Source organism: Phocoena sinus, chromosome 2, assembly GCF_008692025.1.
Source record: "Phocoena sinus isolate mPhoSin1 chromosome 2, mPhoSin1.pri, whole genome shotgun sequence".
Classification (NCBI taxonomy): Eukaryota; Metazoa; Chordata; class Mammalia; order Artiodactyla; family Phocoenidae; genus Phocoena; species Phocoena sinus.
This window is the reverse complement of record NC_045764.1, coordinates 30,261,972-30,284,907: the sequence shown is the minus strand read 5'-3', so window position 1 is coordinate 30,284,907 and position 22,936 is coordinate 30,261,972. Positions and strand designations below refer to the sequence as shown.

At 44.0% G+C, this 22,936-nt stretch overlaps 1 protein-coding gene across 1 annotated transcript; it reads left to right on the top strand.

Annotated features, from left to right (window-relative positions):
- The first annotated feature begins 2,095 nt into the window (after nt 1-2,095).
- On the top strand, nt 2,096-15,183 carry SNRPA1 (small nuclear ribonucleoprotein polypeptide A'). Its single transcript, XM_032623975.1, has 9 exons — nt 2,096-2,250; nt 3,850-3,997; nt 5,008-5,086; nt 9,295-9,341; nt 9,630-9,732; nt 10,319-10,398; nt 10,808-10,883; nt 11,536-11,629; nt 14,766-15,183. The coding sequence occupies exons 1-9, from the start codon at nt 2,169-2,171 to the stop codon at nt 14,822-14,824; spliced, it is 768 nt and encodes a 255-aa protein (XP_032479866.1). The 5' UTR covers nt 2,096-2,168; the 3' UTR covers nt 14,825-15,183.
- Nucleotides 15,184-22,936: the final 7,753 nt, after the last annotated feature.

Sequence of the window (22,936 nt, the reverse complement as noted above, 5' to 3'; positions counted from 1 at the left end):
CGTGCTCATCAACAGCAGAATAGACAAACTGTGGAATATTCACACAGTGAGAAACTATATAACGAGAATAAATGAACTACATCTACACACAAACAGGTTAAGCAGGAGATGCATAAGGTACAATTGCATTTTGCATAAATACAAAACTAGGCAAAGCCAATCTACGCAAGATGTTAGATTAGTGGTTACCATTGGGGTAAGGGTGTGGCTGGAAGAGTGCAAGAGGTGTGCCTCTGGAATGTGCAATCTCCTGTTCTTGATCTGGATGTCAGTTGCTTGGGTGTGTGTAGTTTGCAGTCTGCTGCATGTATATCATGCTTCAATAGAAAGTTCAAAAGGAATCAATTCCAGGGGAATTGGAGAGCTAAATGTGAAGGATAAAACAACTGAGCCTCTAGTAGATGGCACAGAAAAACATTTTGGAGATGAGGGAAGATTTCTCAAGACACACACATGAATACACATACACATAAACTGAACTATGTAAAAATTAGAAACTTCTGGTCATTAAACAACACCTTTTCATTAGCGGTGAAAAGGTCAGTTAGCAGAAAACCCTTTCTGGGTCCCAGACCTACATGACCATAGTAAAAGTGTCCTCCCCAAGATAGGACAAAAGACACTGTCAATGGGCAGGGCTTCCTGAGCTAAGAAGTTCTTCTGATGTCTATTCTTGAATCAGACCCTTTGAAAGCTTGTTTCTTTTTCAAAATGGGAGAGGCAGTCACATTTCTTATCCTTTTGATTCAATTTACAGCTCAGATCATGATTTGGTGATTTGGGGAATAAGATGTTTTCCTAGACCAAAATGGATTATAATGAGGATGTATATGAGGACAGTATTTCCACTCCCTGTGAGGTCTTTGGTATTTAAGCAGTTTTAACCAAAAAAAAAAAAAAAAAAAAAAGTGAAAGGTAAACCACAGAGTATACTCATATCCAGAATATATAAAGAAATCCCATAATTAATAAAAGGCAGACAACCCAATAGAAAAAGATGGGCAAAGACTTGAATGGGCACTTTGCAAAAGATATCAAGAGTGGACAACATATACAGAAGATCCTCAACTTTATTAGTTATTAGAGAAAAGCAAAGCGTTAGTGCCATACCACTACACACCCCAGAATCGCTAAAGTTATAAAGACTGACAGTGCCAATGAGGCTGACGTTGGAAGTGATGGAAACCCTAACACACCACTAGAGACTGTGGAAATTATTTCAGCCTCTTGGCAGTGATCGTCAGGCATTATCTATCGATGATACCACGTCCTATGTCCCATTAGTTCCACTCCTGGAGAAATTAAGATGCACGCGCATCAGATCCACGCACATGAAAATTTATAGCAGCATTATGCAGAACAGCCCCAAACTGGAAACTCTAATGTCCATGAACAGCAAAATGGATAAGTTATGGCGTGAGAGACACAGTGGAATTCTATACAACAGCAAGGAAATAAACCTTTGCTGCCTGCAACCTGGATGGATTCCAGGCACGACACAGAGCCGAAGAAACCAGGCACAAAACCAGATTGCATGAGTCTATATCAAAAGCGAGCAAAACTAATCTATGGTGTTGGATTCGCAGTTGCACTTGGGGAGGGGTGAGGGGGGCAGATTTTCCGAATAGTGTTTGTTTAGGAGGCCGGCGGCGGCCACGCGGGTGTGCTCACTCTGCTGCAGATTTCTGATCTGCGCGCTTTCCTGTGTACCAGGCTTCAACATGAATATCTAATTGTCTGTAGAGCACAGGCCTAACCACAAATTCGACCGGGGCGGGCGACCCAGCCCGTCCTTATCTGGTACGCCGGGGGCCAAAATCCGGGACCCATCACTGGACCCACGGGTGGAGTGAGGACAGTCACAGCCTCCCTTTCACCTCACGGTGCACGGATGCACGAGAAAGTTCCCCTTGGGGGCTTTCACATTTTGTTAACTTGCGGACACAGCTGTCTGGACTCGGGGGCCCTGCAGACCGCAGCGATGCCAGAGGAACAGAGCCAGAACCAGAGCGGAGCCCGAGCCCAGGGGCGTGGCTCCTCGATTGCTTCGGCCTGGACGCCGCTCAGCCCGCGCACGCCGGCGGCGATTGGTGCTGCCTGGCGCGGGGCATGCCGGGACGTCGGTGCGGCGAGAGGAGCGGGCGGCGCGGCGGGCGGGAGGTGGCAGGATGGTGAAACTGACGGCGGAGCTGATAGAGCAGGCGGCGCAGTACACCAACGCCGTGCGGGACCGCGAGCTGGACCTGCGGGGTGAGTCGGACGGGGGCGGGCGGTCCGGCCTCCCCGCCCGCCAGGCGGCCCGGCCTAGCCGCGTGCGCCGGGGCCGGAGCGTGGCCGGCGGCCTGCGTCCCGGGCTCCGAGCCGGGCTGGGTCCCGCTGTCGTCGGCGAAAAGCCGTCCCTGGGCCCTTCCGAGGCGCCCCTCACCCCAGCTCCTCCCCGCACACACCCGGCCGCCGCGATGCTCCGGTAGGACCGCGGGCCTGTGCTGGGCCAGCCGGGCGGGCTTCGCGGCCTGAGCCGCTGCGGGGCCGGGAAATACACGATCTAGCGGTTGCGACCCTCGTGCGGAGCGAGACGCGTTAACTTGCTGTCGTGAGAGTGTAGACAGGGTAAGGGAGCGAGGAGACGAAGTACGGGACAAAAGCGATTGTCTTCCCCATATTTGCCCCTCATTGGCTTCAGTCGTCTTTTCCCCTTTTACCAGAACATTGCAAAGAGCGGACTGTGGGAGCGAGGCTGGCGCTGTCCGGTGCCTGCGGAAGGGTCGCGGAAGCCCCCGAACTGTTAGGTTCCTGTAGTGATTTACGCCTCGGCGTGCAGCTCGTCAGCATTTTAAGGGGCGGCTTCTCCGGGGATAAGATAATTAGTCTTGGCGTGAGATTCGCTCCCACGGGGAAAGCGCGGTCGCCAGAGCAGCACGGCTGCGGGCTCTGCTTTCTGCTTGCTTTTTTGTTTGCTGACAAAACCCAGTACTTTCGTTTTGTTGAAACTAAGTTTCTTAGAGAAAGGTTCAACTCAAGCGTAACCGACCGCTTTCACAGTCTTGGCACAGGTGATCCCTGCCTTCTCTCTGAGTCTGAAGTGCACCCCAACGTTGAGGAGTCTTGCTTTGGTGCAGCACTTACTTTGATGTAGCCCTTACAGCTCTGCACTGTGTACTTTCACCTTGGCTCGTTTAACTTCTTTTTTTCTCCGAGCACTTAGCACAATAATTATGCCCGTGTTAGACAAATCAGGGAGTATTTGAGTTGTCCACAGGGTGATTTACCATTGTGTGTGAACTATTGACTTTCACCTCTGGGTTTGAGCTGGGGGAGGTGAAGTAAGGGGAGGTGAACTGTCATGATATCATGAAGACATCCCAATGAGTTCTAGGAATCGGGCCTGTGGGATGCAAAAGAGGTTGAGGGCTGTTGTCCACCATGTGTGAACAACGTTTGGACGCTGACAGTTAAGCAGCTCACAGCATAAAGTCCTCTTAGGCCACTTCACTAGCTCTGGGGCCTTGCTTAGAGCAGCATGAGGCACCTTGTAAATATTCTTGAAAACTGTTAGGTACTGGTTACTGCTAGTAAGTATTCTCATCATTACTGCCCTTGTCACCATCGCCATCCTCATGTCCACTGCTAGACTATAAGCTTCATGGCAGCTGGGACTTGTGACTGTCTTGTTCCTTGTACTATGTGCCAGTACCCTGGCAGTGTCTGGCAACGGCATAGGTGCTAGGTAAACACTTTTGGAAGGAACATTAGCTGTGAGTCCAATTACATGAAATGCTGCTAATGTTTTAGGTGCCTTTTAATTATATTAATACTTGTGTGGGTGTTTTTTTTTCCTCCTTTTTGCAGGGTATAAAATTCCTGTCATTGAAAATCTAGGCGCTACCTTAGACCAGTTTGATGCCATTGATTTTTCTGACAATGAAATCAGGAAACTGGATGGTTTTCCTTTGTTGAGAAGACTGAAAACATTATTAGTGAACAACAACAGAATATGGTAATTGTCTACTAGTGGAAAGTAGCTTTTTCCCCCTAGAGTAAATGTTGCAGAGTTCCCTGAAGAAGTTGCAGTATATACTGCCAGTTAAACCTACATATTTCTTTTTTTTTCTTTTTAACCTACATATTTCTTAAATGGAAAATGAGCTGCACTTGTCTCATACAGATCCAGAGATTAATTTGTCATTGGTCTAGTTTTATTTGCATTTATTCAGAAATCTTGTGTGTGTGTGTATATATATATATATGTTCATGGTAAGTTTCTAATTTAAGTTAAAAACATGCTGCTTTGTACATATTTTGGTTGATTTCTAAAATAATAATTAAAATTACCAGAGGGGTCATATTAAAGAGATAACATAAAATTCAACAATTATATTTTGACTGAACATCTCATTCTACCTCAAATCCTCTGCTATTTGTTTTTCTTTAACTGCAGCTGATTTTTAGAATATTGCTTATTGAAATTAAGATTTTTTTTTTGACCCACGTTCATCATCTCTGTAAATTTTGTTGGAGAAAAGTTATTAAAGGTCTATAGACAATGTCATTAAGAAGTTCTGGGTGTTGAGTTGCGGTTTTTTAATAGGTGTATTTCTCATGAGTTAACTATTCCGTTGTGGTTTGGTTGGTGTATCTTGTGCTTGAGCTGTGAATGCAGAACCACTTGTATTTCTGTGCTACCTGCACACAAGTCCTGAGATGAGCAAAGTAAGTCTATTTACACAGGACTTTCTCTTTGTCTTAGGTCTCATTAGATAGTGTAGCAGTGGAAAGAGCCCTCGGCAGCTTTCAGGAGGCATTTCAGGAGGCATGGGTTTTAAAATCATCCCACTTCTGTGACCTCAGACAAGTTTCCTCTTTGTGCCTCATTTTCCTTCTGTTAGAGTGTTGGAAGAAAGATCTCTTAGGTTCTTCCCACTTTGAAGTCCTCTGGGCAAAGGCTTAGATGAAGTTGTTAGCTTACTTAATTTTTACTTTCATTAAGATTTTTTCTTTTTATTTTAGCCGTATAGGTGAGGGACTTGATCAGGCTCTGCCCTGTCTGACAGAACTCATTCTCACCAACAACAGTCTTGTGGAATTGGTAAGTTGAACAGGGGAAAAAGGTATTTGCAGGGAGGAGTTAAAGGTACTACATGCCTTTTATAGAAAACTTGGAAAATTCAGAAAATTATCTCATCATCCTTTTTCTTTTCTTAATTAATTCAGGAAATGGGCCTTTTTTGGTTATGTGTTGCAAATATCTTCCCACTCTCTAGCTGACCTTTTGACTCTCTTAGGGCCTTGATAGAGAAGTTCCTAATTCAAGCATAATCCATTTCATCAGTCTGTTGTTATTAGTACTTTTGAGTTCTGTTAAGCTTCCCCTACCCCAGGGTCATAAAGAAACTCACATATTCTGTTTTCTAGAATCACAGTGTCCATCCAGTATGGTAGCTATTAGCCACAAGTGGCTACTTTGAATTAACATATACTAGAATATAAAATACACTACAGATTCTAGAGAGTTAGTACAAAAAAAAAGAATATAAACTATCAAATTTTTTAAACTGACATTAAAATGGTAATATTTTGGAAAATAGGTAAAACAATGTATTATTAAAATTAGTTTCTCCTGTTTTAATGTCACTACTAGAAAATTACATATGTGACATACATTAAATTTTGTTGGAGAGTTTTATTCAAGAAATTATTGTTTTATTCCACATTTAGATCAACGATCCATTTGAAATCTGTTTTTTTTTAAAAAATATTATACTTTGTTTCTTTATAAATTTATTTATTTATTTTATTATTTTTGGCTGCATTGGGTCTTCGTTGCTGCGTGTGGTCCTTCTCTAGTTGTGGCGAGCGGGCTTCGCACTGCGGTGGCTTCTCTTGTTGTGGAGCATGGGCTCCAGGTGCACGGGCTTCAGTAGTTGCAGCTCACGGGCTTAGTTGCCCCTCAGCATGTGGAATCTTCCCGGACCAGGGCTCGAAGCTGTGTCCCCTGCATTGGCAGGTGGATTCTTAACCACTGTGCCACCAAGGAAGCCCCTGAAATCCAGTTTCTTATAAGATAGGGGGCAAGTTTCATTTTCTCTATTTGGATATGATTACTTTTATGCTTTTTAAATTTCTGCTCTGTGTATAATTTTTAACAAAATTGAGCTTATAGTATACATTGTTTTGCAACCTAAATTTCTCACTTAAATAGTGGATGTTTAAGTTCATATGATATAACTTGATTTAAGGTTATTATGCCCTTAACCCCTCCCTTCCCTATTTCCCTGATTGTTCCTTTCCTGGTGGACGGGGTCTATAAGCTTCTTTCAGATTCCCAAAGGAGTACTTGACTCCAAAAGTAAGAAAGCACTGATCTGAGGGCATGTCCTTTCTAAACTATATGAGGTATGTGCGTTCATAGGGAACTTGTGGCATGATGGGGGCAGTGTATTCTGTGTGTTGTAATTGTGTTTAAAGCTGTTTGCAAAGATGAAGGCTGTTTGTCCAATCAGTCACCGAAAGAGGTGTATTAAAATCCTGCATGATAGTGGATTTGACTGTTTCCATGGAGTTCTGTCAATTTTAGTTTTATATATTTTTAGGTTATTTTATTTGATATATCCAAATTTTATGTATCTTACTGATGAAATAAACCTTTTATGTGTGGTGACCCTCTTTACATCTTATTAGTGCTGTTTTACCCTGGTTGTCTGTTTTATCTTCTGCAGTATACCAAAACAAGCTTTCTTTCAATTAGTATTTGCATAATCATTTTTTTCATTCTAACTTTACATTGTTTTTCTGTACTTACAGATTTGTCTCTTGAAAACAGCATATGATAGGATTCTTTTTTTAAATCCAGTCTGAAGTCTGACTTTTAAATGAAATAGTCTGTTTATGTTTAATGTAATTACTGGTATATTTGAGTTTATCTTCTTTCTTTTCTAGAATTTTTTATTTGTTCCATCTATCTGCAATTTTTTTTCTCTCCTGTATTGCTCTCTCTCTCTTTTTTTGGCATTCCACTTCTCCTGATAGTTTAGAGATTAACTAATTATTAAATAGACTCTGTTTCTATTCTTAGCATCCTAGGAATTAGCACACCCATATTTATCCAAGTGTAAAGCAGTTAACCAGCACCTCTACCTCCTGAATAATGTGGCACCTTAACCATCTCACTGCCCCCCACCCCCCCGTGAAGACGTCACTGTGTTTTGCACAGTCCGTATGTGTGTCTGTGTGTGACTAAATTTACCGTTTTTCCTTTCTTTTGGTTTTTGCAGCTTTATTGAAGTATGATGAACAGATGAAAATTATATGTTTAAGGTGTACAATGTGAAATTTGATATATGTATACATTGTGAAATGATACCACAGACTAACATATTCACCACTTCACCTAGTTACCTTTTCGTGTGTGCAGTGAGAATACTTGAGATCTACTTTTTTATCATATTGAGTACACCATATGTTATTTCTACTATAGTCGCAATGTTGTACCTGAAATCTCTAGAATTTATGTATCTTCTAACTGAAAGTTTGTGCTCTTTAATCAATAGCTCATCTCCCCTTTCCTCCACCCCCCAGCCTCTGGTAACCACCATTCAACTCTGTTGCTGTGGGTTGGACTTTTCTTGAGATTCCACATAAAAGTGAGGTCAGACAATATTTGTCTTCCTTTGATCCTTTTTGGATTGTTCTTTAGATTTCCTTTAGTGATGGTGTGCCAGTAGCAAGCTTTAGAGCTCCCTCCCATGCTGTTGTGAGGTATTTAAAAGTGGCAGCTTTCTGAGCACCTGGCTGTATTGCCCTCCCCTGCTTTTACTTGTACTTTTTTCCTTATTGTCCCTCTTGGCCCTGTCCCACTTAGTTCAGATCTGTTCTAGCAGTTTCTCCTCCATGTGGGGCTTTGTTCTGGAAAGGGCACAGTTTCTGGTGGAGTGAAGTCTCAGATTGCTCGAGCCCTTCAGGCGTCATCACATACTTAATGTGTTCATTATTGGGACATGCCTATCCTTTGCCTATCCTTTCTCAAACTGGGTACCTGTCAGTTGCTTTGGAGTTCTCAGGTCTCTTGGACGCCTCTCTGCCTTTCCTCTCTTCTTCCTGTATGGATGTTGTCACCAGGCAAGTCATGTAGCTCTCACAGTAGTTTGTCCTCACTGGCTTCTGTGTTAGGTTCTTGCCAGAGTACCTTTTCATCTAGTTTGCTTGTAGTTGACCGTACATTTTGGTTTTCCTATCCTTGTGGCACTGTGTTTTATGACATAACTTGGGAAGATTCAAAAGCTAACCTGCCTTCTTCCCATATACGGTTTTTTTTTTTGGTTTTTTTTTTTTTTTTTCGGTACGCGGGCTTCTCACTGTTGTGGCCTCTCCTGTTGCGGAGCACAGGCTCTGGACGTGCAGGCTCAGCGGCCATGGCTTACAGGCCCAGCTGCTCCGCGGCATGTGGGATCTTCCCAGACTGGGGTACGAACCCGCATCCCCTGCATCGGCAGGCGGACTCTCAACCACTTCACCACCAGGGAAGCCCAATATATATGTTATTTTTTAAGTGTACTCCTTGTCCTTGAAAATTTTATTTGAAGAGGTTTGGGGGCGCCTAGAATAAAGCTGCCTTCCCTCAAAGATGACATACCCGTGTTGCTCCCAGGCACCAACAGGAAAAACCACCTTACACCAAGATCACGGTTTGAGGTTCCCTATGTGAACAACTTGCTCAAAAGTTACAGCAGTTTTCACATTGCTTTCTTTTCTCAATCACTGCTTTAAGCTCAGTAGTCCTTTTGAACTTGCTACAGGAAATGATTTTTTTTTTTTTTTTGGTCTCTTCTGCTGTTGAGACAGTAACTGTTGTGGCCAAGATATTAAGTTTAAGAAGCTCAAATTTATGAACCAGGGTATTCAGTAGAAATGTACCAAGCATCTGTGATGTGCTAGTGTTGTGCGGTTCTCGGGCAGGAAAAACAAATGCATAAAAGACAAGATCAGGGGCTTCCCTGGTGGCGCAGTGGTTGGGAGTCCGCCTGCCGATGCAGGGGACGCGGGTTTGTGCCCCGGTCCGGGAGGATCCCACATGCCGCGGAGCGGCTGGGCCCGTGAGCCATGGCCGCTGAGCCTGCGCGTCCGGAGCCTGTGCTCCGCAACGGGAGAGGCCACAGCAGTGAGAGGCCCACGTACAGCAAAAAAAAAAAAAAAAAAAAAAAAGACAAGATCAGTCCTTGCTCCAAAGGCATCCACCATTTCACAGTATCAAAATGGGGTGTGGTATTCGTGTTCTTACCTGTGGCTGTTATTTTACAGGGTGATCTGGACCCTTTGGCATCTCTCAAATCATTGACTTATCTAAGGTATGGAAATTATTTGTGGTAGTGACAATAAAGTCTTTTAAAATAACACCATTACCAGCCTTGATCTTAAAGTCATCAGTTAGTAAAAAGTACCTTAAAAAACAAATACTGAAAGTATTTCCTTTGGGCTATGTTAAAATTTCCCTAGTGTTAAGTTCTTATGACATTGAAATGTGAGGAATAGTGAACTTTGCCTTACTTCATGGACTTCTTAGGTTTTATTAAAATGGACCTCTTGAATGCTGTGCTGCGAACAACATTGGCACTGTATTGTTCCTTTTCTTGTAGTATTCTAAGGAATCCTGTAACAAATAAGAAGCATTACAGACTATATGTGATTTATAAAGTTCCACAAGTCAGAGTACTGGATTTCCAGAAGGTGAAACTAAAAGTAAGTATTACTGTGTTGTAAGTCATTATAGATTGGTGTGTTTTCCTTTATACTTTCGTTACTGACTTTTTAAATGGCCCAGTGATTTTTATCATTGGTTTATAATGAGAATGGGGAGGGGGTGCTGAGTCAATTTTCGCACGCGGTGTTTATGGTGGGACTTTGAGTTCCGGTTGTCTTGTGTGGGGCTGGCCTTTCTAGAGGTGGCACAGCCTCAGAGCCACTGTGGGCACTGTCACAGCAGACGGCCTGCTTAGATGCACTCCCTGTGGGGAGTGTAATGTAATCCACATTTCAGTACCTTTAATTGTTAGAATGATTTTCCCTTTATTGGGGGATTTTTTTTTTTTTTTAACCTTCTTAGTTCCTTGAGAGCCCCTCCTTGAAACTCGGAGGGGGAACTTTCTTCAAGGACCTTCACCAGAAAGGCGACCACTGTGTCTCCTTTTAATGTGAAATTGGCTTCGTGGTATTTTCACCAGCCCAGAGTATTCCAGGAGAGTTTTCTTCCATGTTTTCTGAGGAATGCATCTAAATGCATGTGGTATTCCTATTTCCATTAACTATGTGTGTGGTGTCGCTGTAGGAGCGTCAGGAAGCAGAGAAAATGTTCAAGGGCAAACGGGGTGCACAGCTTGCAAAGGATATTGCCAGGAGAAGCAAAACGTAAGATCCGGATATCCAACTTCACTCCACTTCACCTTCAGAAACATTATCTGTCTGGCATTTTGCCTCCTGCAAAATGAAATGAAACACCTGTGACTAATACAGTACTAAATTTGCATGATGCTGATCCATGACCATCAGTGGTCCATGTATCACATGAGATTTCTGCCAGGGTAGCAGAGCAAATATTTCAGTATTCAGTCTTAGTGTGATATTATATACGTCCTCCTTTCTCTGTAGGAAGATGAACTGGGTGGTGTTTCTGAAGGAGAGAGTTTCTTGTATCAGTTTGTTAACAAAGATAAGATACTACACTGGTTGAATTACTTTCAAAAGCTTTTGAAAGTAAAAGAGAAGCAATTTCTATTGGTCTGGATTTGACAGTTTTGTACTTCCCTCCCCTCCCAAGTTTCAATCCAGGTGCTGGTTTGCCAACTGACAAAAAGAAAGGTGGGCCATCTCCAGGGGATGTGGAAGCAATCAAGGTAATCGTGTGTTAGGATTCTTGGACTGGAGTGAGCTGTTACGGGTTTAGGACACAAAATTATGTAATAACCCAAGTAATAAATCAAACACTGCAAATTTTCCCCACAGTTGTTAGAATCCAGCTGTATTTTTGTGTAAGGAAAAACTAGCTTAAAGATATCATATGACCAGACTTTGACTTGAATTAATTATATGAGCCAGTCAAAGTGGAGGCAACGCTGGTCTTTCTCATTTTCCCAGGATGTGTTTTATTTGAACAGTTAGTTACCTTTGCATGCTGTCTTAATTTTTACTTTGAAAGATTTGCTACCTGAAAGATCCTGCTTGATGAGGAATCCTAATTTTATAATACTGCCTCCTAAATTATCCAGTAGCATAATTCCAAATAGGTACTTGAATTAGCTAAGATTTTAGGACACGAGCAGCGATTATTTGCTCTCTTATAATAGGGTCTACAGCTGTTTACCAGTTTTAGAAATTTATGATTTGGTTTTGGGCTTGATTTCACTGTGCCAGTAAAATTCTTCCCCCAACAAAGAACTATTTAATATTCCAACTCAAAAAGACGGTGTGAATTCCTGTGAGTGTTTTCTGGGTGGTGGAGGCTTAGATGAAAGTAACTGTCCATCTCCATTGTCTCCTGGCATCCAGAATGCTATAGCAAACGCATCAACTTTGGCTGAAGTGGAGCGGCTGAAGGGCTTGCTTCAGTCCGGTCAGATACCTGGCAGAGAACGCAGATCAGGTAACAATGTTCTGTCTTTGTTTCCAAATTAATGGTACACTTGGAGTGATTGCAAAACAGTTTAGATGCTACGACCCAAGAATGCTACAATAGTGCCTCATTACCATCTAATCTAATCCACACAAAATGCCTTTAAATGCTCTTTGAAGAGAAATCATTTGTTAAATAATGTTATGTTCTAGGACTCTGGGGTTCTTGTAAAAGTTGAGACAAACATTATTTCATAGCCATGGAATGAAAGCAAACAGTAGAGGTGACCGTGTTGCCTTTGACCCCTGTCCATGTAGGCTAGCTTAGCAGATGAGGACACAGGCTCCAGAGCCAGACAGGCTGAGGGTCAGAGCTTAGCTTCACCGGCTCAGTCCTTGGGTAAATTTCTTAATCTCCACTTACTCTTAAATCTGTGTCCTTATCTTTAAATCTGAGATAGTGATAATGGTAACCTCAAAAGGTTGTTGGGAGGACTAAGTAAGATACTTCGTAGGTAGCACTGAGCATAGGGTGTGAGCCCTTCTGATAGTAAATGCCAGCTTTGTGTCAGGCAAACTGGTGGACACTTGGGTATAAAGTGAAAACTACCCCAGACTGTGCATATTACAAGTTTGATATGAATGTAACTGAGACCTCTGTCTAGACTGGCAGCTCAGGGAAAGTTTCCTTGGGGAAATAATGCTGGAACTGAAGCTAAAAATGAGTAAGACATTAATTAGACCAGTGATTCTCATCCATGTGGTCCTTGGGGCCCTGGGGCACACATTTTTGGTTTCCTGGGTGACGATGGAATGGGGGTGCATAAAGCACCTCTGCCTACATGGGTGGTTGGCTCCCTGTGCTTGTGCTGGCTCAGGTGAGAGGCAGGCAGCTTCACCAACGTGAAGTGAGCTTGCCACTTCAAGGAGAGCAGCTAGTATTTGTTACCAATGATAATCAAATTTTCAAGGAGAAATTGAAAGCTGGGAAAATTTTTTTCCACAATTGTAACCTTGACAGTTTCCCAGTACTTCCAGACTTCTCTGCGGAAATTGTTGCTATTAATGAATGTGATTTTTTATATAACATATAAAGAAATGGGTCAACATTTGGAAGACCTGTATAACTCAGTGAACAACGTTTTCCAAATGATGTTACAGAGTCATGCATCCATTCAGAGTACAGAATAAACCGGTGGATTTTCAAATCAGAGAGTATGAAAAGTTCATTGATAAGGTTTCAGACTCCACACTGCAATCTAACCTTTAAGAAACTACCACTTTCAGGACTTCCCTGGCAGTCCAATGGTTAAGACTTGGTTTTTACTGCTGTGGGCCTGGGTTCGGTCCCTGGTTGGGGAACTAAAATCCCACAAGCCAAGTGGCGTGGCCAAAAAAAAAAAAAACAACTACCACTTCTGTCAAGTTTGGGCATAGTATCAGAAAAGAATATCCACAACTGCCTGCAAAGACTTAAAATACGCCTCCCTTGTCTAATGCATGTCTGTGTGAGGCTGATTTTCTTCATACCCTTCAATCAAAACAACATACTGTAGCAAGTGGAATGATGAAATCAGTACAAGGGTCCAGCTGCTCTTTGGCAGACATTACAGAGACGGGCAAAACTAGAAAATAATGCCGACTTTCTCACTAAATATTTTTGTTTTAGAAATTGTTGGTATTGTTATATTTTGTAAAAATATAAACATTGTTACTATATAATAGATTTATTCTTTTAATGAATTACTGTTTATTAAAGTACTTTTAATTTTCTAACATACTATCGATAAACATAATCTACTTAAACAAAAGCACTTTGGGTCCTAAAATTAAAGTATTTGAGAACCCCTGAACTAGACAAAGGCAGAACGGCATTCTCGGGGCAAGGAACTGCACTGGCAGAAAACCTGTGATACGAGAGCCTTGCACACTTGGACTGAAGGAGGACAGTGTGAGCCAAGGTCAAGGGATGGGGGGGAATGTGGTGAGACAGGCAGCAGAGTGAGCTCTCAAGTCCAGCCCCTCCGGGGACTGCAGGCCTGCATTCCCCATGCCGGAGGAGGTCTGCGGTCCTGAGAACAATACAGGTCTGTCAAAGGCTTTCAAGACTCCCTGGTAACAGCTTGGGGGAGGAAGCTGTGTCTAATTGCTTATTGGGACTGCAGTATAACAAAATTACTGAATTAATTTGCTTCCCCTAAAGTGCTTTATTTGGGCCTTAGGCTAGCTTTGGATTTTTCAGTGTCATCTAAACATGCGGGCACATTGAGGACGGGAAGATGGAGATTGTTCCTGGTTCTGTCAATTTCAGTGGGCCCAGGCTTCTGAGTAGCACTTCCTGTATCTAGAAATGTAATGTTTGGGTCTAACTAGGAACAAACATGAGAAATTTTCCCTAACATTGACAGGGTTAAAACATTTCCTTTATCAGAATACATTGACTAAAATATCTGCAGTAAATTGTTGACAAATAACAACTGTTTCATTGTTGTTGCCATATTTTTCTTAATTTAGAGACATAGTCACTAACTGACTATCCCCAGCATGTGGTAGGTATTCCCCCCCCCCGCCCCTTTTTAAAATTTTTTTTACCTTTTTGAGTGTTCCCAGTTTCTTTGCCCATAGTAGTGGCAAGAACAAAACACAAAGTATAAGCTTCTTATGTTTATAAAAAATGAGTTATCAGGCTTCCCTGGTGGCACAGTGGTTGAGGGTCCACCTGCCGATGCAGGGGACACAGGTTCGTGCCCCGGTCTGGGAGGATCCCACATGCCGTGGATCGGCTAGGCCCGTGAGCCATGGCCGCTGAGCCTGAGTGTCTGGAGCTTGTGCTCCGCAACGGGAGAGGCCACGGCAGTGAGAGGCCCGTGTACCGCAAAAAAAAAAAAAAAAAAAAAGTTATCAGGTTGACTAGAATGGCAGGCAAAGAGTTTGACTTTCATAAAACACCTTTGTGACCCTTCCCCTTAGGAACTGACAGTCCTTTCCAATACCTGCCAAAGATAGATGGTCTCCAGTCCCTAAACTCCTCAAGGCAGAGGCCGCTGTTGGGCTTTTGTACCTTGCCCAGGGCCTGGCACACAGCAGCTTCACGGATGGGTGCTCACACACTGAGCAAGCACGTTCTCTAACATTGATATTACTTCCGGCTTTGTGTTTTTCTCTAGGCCCCACTGATGATGGTGAAGAGGAGATGGAAGAAGACACAGTCACAAATGGGTCCTGAGCAGGGTGGCCTCTAAGGATCTCAGGACATACAATAGTCCACTTCAGACAGGTCCTGCTTTTTGAATAGCCTTGTTTGTGTCAGCAAAGTAGAGTTCATAAGCATTGTTGAAATGCTTAAGACTGCTGGTAATTTTGTAATAAAAATTTTGAAATCTAAATGCCAGTTTTCTATCAATAGTGCAAATAAAGGACACGCTGTGCTGCGGATTGCACATCATTGGGGTGTGTGTGTGGTGAGGCCTGGACGTGTGGGAGTTGGATATGCAGGAGAGCGGATCTTGTGGGTAGGCTTCCCAGTCCTCATGAAATGTTTAGGTTTTTAAATTCATAATAAAACTTACGATTATCTGTGTGCTGCCACTGATTGTCAGAATTTGCGATCTTGGGTGCATTTTTTTCTGCATGAAGAATAACAAGAGCTTTGTTAAAGGCAGCCAGGCTCTAGGGCTTTACAGAAGTCAACGTCCTTTAAAGTTTTTATTTAACCCTATGTACAAACATGCAAACGATGGACTGCTGGTTGGGGCAGTTAGAGGAGATGTGATGTCTGCCTGTCAGTCGGTGGGATTTGTGCAGAGCAGCAGCACGTCCCAGCGCTGAGGACGCAGTGGAGGAGTCGGGGCTGCCCAGCAGCCCACTAAGGCGTGGTGTCCAGCTCCTGGGTGCCCATTACAGTCCTAACACCCTGCTGTGGCCAGTTTGGGCTAATGTAAAAATCAAGGTGGGGGGCTTCCCTGGTGGCGCAGTGGTTGAGAGTCCGCCTGCCGATGCAGGGCACACGGGTTCGTGCCCCGGTCCGGGAAGATCCCACATGCCGCGGAGCGGCTGGGCCCGTGAGCCATGGCCGCTGAGCCTGCGCGTCCGGAGCCTGTGCTCCGCAACGGGAGAGGCCACAACAGTGAGAGGCCCACGTACCGCAAAAAAAAAAAAAAAAAAAAAAAATCAAGGTGGGGCTTCCTTGGTGGCGCAGTGGTTAAGAATCCTCCTGCCAATGCAGGGGACACGGGTTCGAGCCCTGGTCCGGGAGGATCCCACATGCCGCGGAGCAGCTAAGCCCGTGCACCACAACTACTGAGCCTGCGCTCTAGAGCCCGTGAGCCACAACTACTGAGCCCACGTGCCACAACTACTGAGTCCATGTGCCACAACTACTGAAGCCCGCGCACCTAGAGCCGGTGCTCCGCAACAAGAGAAGCCACCGCAGTGAGAAGCTCGCGCTCCGCAACGAAGAGTAGCTCCCGCTCGCCGCAACTAGAGAAAGCCCGTGCGCAGCAACGAAGACCCGGTGTAGCCAAAAATAAATAAATAAAATAAATTTATAAATAATAAATTTTTTAATAAATAAAAATCAAGGTGGTGGAGGGGAGTGCCTTCGCCAGCCATCTTTTCTCATCTGCTGGTGTTTGTGGTGGTGTTTTTTAAACTCCCTGGATGATTTCTAAATGTGAGAAGCACTCCTCTAAATAGGCCCTGAAACAGTTTGGGGTGATTGCTGATGGACTAGTTGCTGTTCGTGTAAGGCATATACAGGATGCCTGGGACACGAAGAAACTCCTGCTTGGAGGAGCTGACAGTCTAACTGGGGAGACAGAACCTCACAGTAGTGGGGCTAAACCTCAGTGCGGTAGCAACGAAGAGAAAAGAATGGGTAGAGCCTTCAGAAAGCTTCAGAAAGGAGATGGAGCTTGGGCATCAGGAGGACCTGGCCTTTAGATTTCCTTAGTACAACCCTAGACCAGTGCCTCTCCAACTCCAGTGCACTGTGAACCCTGGGGGTCTTGCCAGAATGCAGGGTCTTTTGTAGGGCCTGAGGCTCTGTACTTCTAGCAGGTTCCCAGGAGCTGTCCATCGGAGGACAGCACTCAGGATTTCTAGCCTTACTGCTCACCCCTTCCTTACACCTTCAACTCCTTCAGGGGCCGTCCCCTATGATCTGTTTACTGATTCATTACAAAAAGCACTTCTCTTTCTCTTTGGAGGTAAAGTGTGGTCTTACCTGCCTCCTCTTTAGCAAATCATTTTTCTGGATGATTGTGCCATGTCAGGAAGGGCCTGTGCTGTCAGGAACCAGGATTTATACTCAGCCCCTGGCGGCACTGAAAAGGCCTCCCTGGCAGAGGCCAGCCTACTGGGTGTCTGAGTGACGCAGCTTCTGACGGAGGGGATAATGTTTAAAAAGCCAGGTGGTAACACTTTAGCTCTTGACAGTGGAGTAGGTACTTGGTGTGAGCTCAGAGTTGGGTCTGGTTTTCACTCAGGTTGGATTTCAATATTTTGATTGCTAGTGCTGTGTCCATCATCAGTTTGGGGGCATTTCCCTGATGGACCTCCCTACACCCTCCCCAGTCATGATTCATCTTTCAAAGCTCCCAACGGGAAAGGTTTACAATCCCATGACATGACCAAAGCACAAGACTGCAGAAAAGTCACAGCAATTCCAGAGGGCTACAGGCCCCTGAGCTGCCCCCTCCCCTGCCAGCTGGCTGATCCCCCACCCCCACCAACAACCGAGGAGGGAGGGAGGAGAGGGGAAGGGAAGGAGAGAGGAAGAAAAGTATCTCCTGAGAACCCTGCCCCACTCCAGGGACCGCTCACCCCAGCCTGGCCTTGCTCCACACTTCCCTGCCTGAGCTCTCCAAAGAAGTAAAACTGTTTGCAGATGACATGACGCTATATGTAGAAAATCCTAAAGATGCTACCAGAAAACTACTAGAGCTTATCAACGAACTCAGTAAAGTTGCTGGATACAAAATTAATACATAGAAATCTGTTGCATTTCAATACACTACCAATGAAATATCTGAAAGAAATTAAGGAAACAATTCCATTTACCATTGCATCAAAAAGAATAAAATACCTAGGAATAAGCCTACTAAGGAGGCAAAAGACCTGTACTCCAAAATCTGTAAGATGCTGATGAAAGAAACTGAAAACCATACAAACAGATGGAAAGAATGGAGGTGGAGGAATCATGCTCCTGGTCTTCAGACTATACTACAAAGCTACAATAATCGAAACAGTATGGTACTGGCACAAAAATATATGGATCGATGGAACAGGCTAGAAAGCCGAGAAATAAACCCATTTGTGGTCAATTAATCTACAACAAAGGAGGCAAGAATGTACAGTGGAGAAAAAAATCTCTTCAGTAAGTGTTGCTGGGAAAACTGGACAGCTACATGTAAAAGAATGAAATTAGAAAACCTCACACTATATACAAAAATAAACTCAAAATGGATTAAAGACCTAAATGTAAGACTGGATACTATAAAACTCCTAGAGGAGAACAGGCAGAACACTGACATAAATCGCAGCAATATCTTTTTGGATCCATCTCCTAGAGTAATGGAAATAAAAATAAATGGGACCTAATTAAACTTAAAAGCTTTTGCAAAGGAAACCATAAACAAAACGAAAGGACAACCTACAGACTGGGAGAAAATATTTGCAAATGATGTGACCGACAAGAGATTAATTTCCAAAATATACAAACAGCTCATACAGCTTAATATCAAAAATTAAATCAAAGAACCCCAATCAAAGAAAGTCATGGCTTCTTTATCTGAATGACCAAGATGTTCTTTCACACTTCTTATAACCCAAATTAAAACATAAGTCCATCAGATAAATGGAAGCAATTTTAAAAATAAAAAGAGGGATAGAAATTTCATTTGTATATACATGGGGGAAAAGTGTTATATTTTTTTAAAGATCAGAATTTTGCAAATTTTATGGATGGTAAAAACTGTTCCATTTTCCATGTACTCCCTTAGGTTTACCAAATCAAACTCTCTACAATGAGTATGTCTAACACTGAGCTGTTTTAAATTCTTATTTTCCTGTCATCAATGGCCAAGTGCAGAGGTCATCAGGAGGTCAACTCTAATCCACCCATGGACATGGCAGCCTTGACTACTGATGTTCAAGCTAGACACCATCAGCAGAACCACATCTCCTCACATAGGTGAATTTCTACTAGTAATCATGGATGGGAACAGGGAAATCAAAGGATATTCTCTATTGAGAATCAAAGTTGTAGATCCCTATCATGGGTTCATTACTTTGAATGTTTGACCCAAAACACATACATCTATTACACTATGTCCAATTCTACTATCTTTATAAGATGCAGCCTTACAGTGAGAGAAACAGATGCAACAGCAATATCTCATCCTCTCTGAAGCCCCTAGACTCAGAAGTTTTAAAGGCAAAAGAAAATCATACTTTTCCTGAACAAAAAGAGTAGAGGCATTTAAATTTAAATTTAAATTTGGACTCTGTCCCATCCCTTAACTGTCACGTACACTCTCTTTCCACATAAGCCTGAGTTTAGGATGTGTTGTTCAGAGATTGTATTGTGATGAATGAAGTATTTTTTTATTCTTTAAAAAATATTACTAATTTGTTAAAAAGTGATGGAGTGAGGATAATACTAAATTTCATGACTTTTTTTTACCAGAATACTGAGATGGACCACCTTGAAGTCCAGTTTTTTTCATGAGAGTCTTTATTCAGTGACAGCATTAACTTCCCTATAAAGCAAATAATCCCCACAAAAGAAATGTTAAAAATATGACTCATGCTCGCTGACTTAAAAGAAAGCAAGGCAAACCGAGCAGTTAGATATCAGTGTAATAAATTATATACATGAATCTTACTGCAGCATTGTTTATAATAGTGAAACGATGTCATCAAATATCAAAGAAGGAATAATGAGATAAATCATGGTTTAAAAAATAATTAGGAATTAAGAATGAACGGAAGAAAGACTTATCAATAACAATTGAATAAAGCAAAGCTTTCACAGGGAAATAAAGGAACAAAAAACAATTCAGACTTAATTTCTGGTTCAGCATGTGAAGAATTTGGAAGCTGCCATTCTAACAACAAGTAAAAAACTAAACAAACTGAAAATCAGTAAATTTTGTTAGATCTGTCAAAGAATTGAGGTCACAGGCAAATTGCTGGCCCCCAAATCAGAGAGACAGGTAGGTACAAAGAATCTCATTTACTGAAGCAGAAATGTGCAAGCAGAAACCTCCATGGACGCCAGGGAGGAAACCTGAACCGCGATTGACAAATTGCTGGAGGCTCAGTGCAGCAAGTGTGAGAGTTACAAACTCCAGGGGGGCCCAGTGTTAGGGAGGGTCTCAGAACCTCACCCACTTTTGTGAGTCTTAGCTTCAGAATTCCTACCAGGTTCTTACTCTGAAAAATTGGAGACAGTGTGCTGCACGTCCAGCAGGGGAACAAGAAACTGTTTTGAAATAGGCCCACATTTTATTCTTCTTAATGAAGCCTGCCCTCAAGAGAATCTATTTTACCAGACCCTAAACAACTTGGGATTTAACAGAACATAACTGACCTGAAGGAAGAGAAATACCAAAATCCAGCCCTCTCTAGAGAAACTATATGAATGTAATACATGTAAGAAATACATGTGGCTAGAGAGCCATGTAATACATGTGGCTAGAGAGCAAACCTTCATCCAGACGAAAGAACTCATGCTATGTGCTCACGAGGCTCTGCTCCATGTCATCTTCCCTCTGGACTCGGGTTGATGGAGCAGTCTCTATCTGGATACTGCCTTTGCCAGGGAAAGAGGAAAATCACGCACTGGTTCTTAAACGTGTGCTCACATTTCTTTCCCTGTTCATCAACCCCTTTGCTGTGACTGGAGAAACAAAGGGCAGGGCTGTATAATCCTCCAGTGAGAGGAGAGCGACAGCAAAGTGCATTGAATGTGGGCGAATCGTAATCCAGTTCCACACCAGGCTTAAGATTTTTTGTTTTTGCAGTACGCAGGCCTCTTACTGTTGTGGCCTCTCCCATTGCAGAGCACAGGCTCCGGACGCGCAGGCTCAGTGGCCATGGCTCACGGGCCTAGCCATTCCACAGCATGTGGGATCTTCCCAGACCAGGGCACGAACCCGTGTCCCCTGCATCGGCAGGCGGACTCTCAACAACTGCGCCACCAGGGAAGCCCCCAGGCTTAATATTTTAATGTTTATCTTAGGAGCAGTGGAAAACCACTGAGTACATTTTCCATTTTTAATAAATCACCCTGGCTGTAGTGAGAACAGCAGAGTGGATGTGGGGAGAAACATTAGGAGGTCATTTTAGTTTTCCCGGGACAAAGGATAGTACTTTAGACCAGGGCCCTGGCAGTGGAACTGGAGAGAAACCAATAGACTTAAAGACAGGAGGACCTAGTGCTGTGCAAATGGAAGCAGAGGTGAGTGACCATCTGGCCCCAGGAGGGTGGAAGAAACACAGCAGACCTGGTGTCTCATGTCTCACCAGCTGCAGCTCCAGTCTTCTGGAAAGACAGCTAATCCATTCTCTGTTCTTAGGTTCCCTGTTTTCTCATAAATCACCCTTCTTGCTTAAAAAAAAAAAAGAGCATGATCTAAATAAAGGAGGGAACAAATGGATTGATTAATAGGGTGACCTGACAGTAAGTGACAGAATGACCAGGGGTATTAATTGACGTCCCCAAATGTTCACAGTGAAGAGAAACTAGACTCGTCCAGAAGAAAACAGTCTCCCCGCTGAGCCTGCCTCACAGGGATCCCTCCCTTCCCCACCAACACATCAGGGGTCTCTGTTCTTCCAGGGAGCCATGACCAATTTCATCTGTGACAGAGAAAGGGAAGCAGAGAGGGAGGTGGATGATGGATGGACTCCGTGGAACCTCCACACCATCCTCTCCTCCCCTCCATGTGGCCTCCCTCTATTTCCCTTTGAGAGCCCCAAACTTGACTTCAAGTGGGAGAACTTGGGAATCACAAATGCCCCAAAAGATTTTCTGGGGCAGCAGCAGCATTGGGCAAGCTCATAGGGACCTAGAGCTGGGGGTCTTCACAGGCACGGAAAGAGCTGATCCTCCTCTGCCCTGGGTGCTCTCAGCAGCCACGAAGGGGAAGGATTTAGATGCACAGCTGTGTGATTGTGGACTCAACTCAGCCCAGCTCTGCCATGGGAGAGTTGTGGCTATTTTCCACAGTGCTCATCGGCTGACTCAGCTGGAGAGACATGTTCTAAGACCCAACCACAGCATGTCAGAGCTGAGGGGGCTCCAGGACCTCATTTTCCCCAGTGCCTCTTCAGATGAGAAAGCAGAAGCCCAGAGAGGAGGAGGAATTCCTCAGGGCCACACGGTGGGTGGCAGAGCGGGACTGGAAGCTCACCTCCAGATGCTTCATCACACAAAACTTGTTCCCTTTTGGAGGCTCCTGGGTGATACCCACTACTCAGAACAATTAACAGTCCTGAGAACCCATAGCAGCATGTAGTAGGTGCTCAGTGGATGTTTGTTGACTGAATAAATGATTGTAACAGGACACAAAAACCAAGCCTTGAGGCTGGAAGGGGATCCCCAATCCTCCCTTTTTTATTATTATTATTTTTTAATAAACTTATTTATTTTTGGCTGCTGTTGGGTGTTCATTGATGCGCACAGGCATTCTCTAGTTGGGGCGAGCGGGGGCTACTCTTCGTTGCAGTGCGCTGGCTTCTCATTGCGGTAGCTTCTCGTTGCGGAGTACGGGCTCTAGGTGCGCAGGTGTCAGTCGTTGCGGCACGCGGGCTCCAGAGCGCAGGCGTCAGTAGTTGTGGCTCGCGGGCTCTAGAGCGCAGGCTCAGTAGCGCACGGGCTTAATTGCTCCGCGGCATATGGGATCTTTCCGGCAGGGCTCGAACCCGTGTCCCATGCATTGGCAGGCGGATTCTTAACGACTGCGCCACCAGGGAAGTCTTGTTCATTTTTGGTGTTGGTGGGTGAAACGGGGCTTGGGAAGAGAAGAAATGCATCACGAATTATTATGTAAACAGAGGACAGAGGAGTGTGGGAGGAGGATGTGAGCAGGTACCTCCCAGGAAACTGAGCAGAGAGGACGCAACAGCTGGTCCCTCACCCCTGCTCGCTCCGTATCACCCTGTCTCCCACCCCACACAAAGTGTGAACAGCTTGCAAGTTTCCCGGAGACGATGGTTACAGGACCTCGACCTAGCCAATCAGCATGTTTCATCCTCCCTGGCCACCGTGATTGGCTCAGGGGTGGGCTAGTGACCAATCAGGGCCCAGGGTGGGGCCTTGTGCTGGAATCCT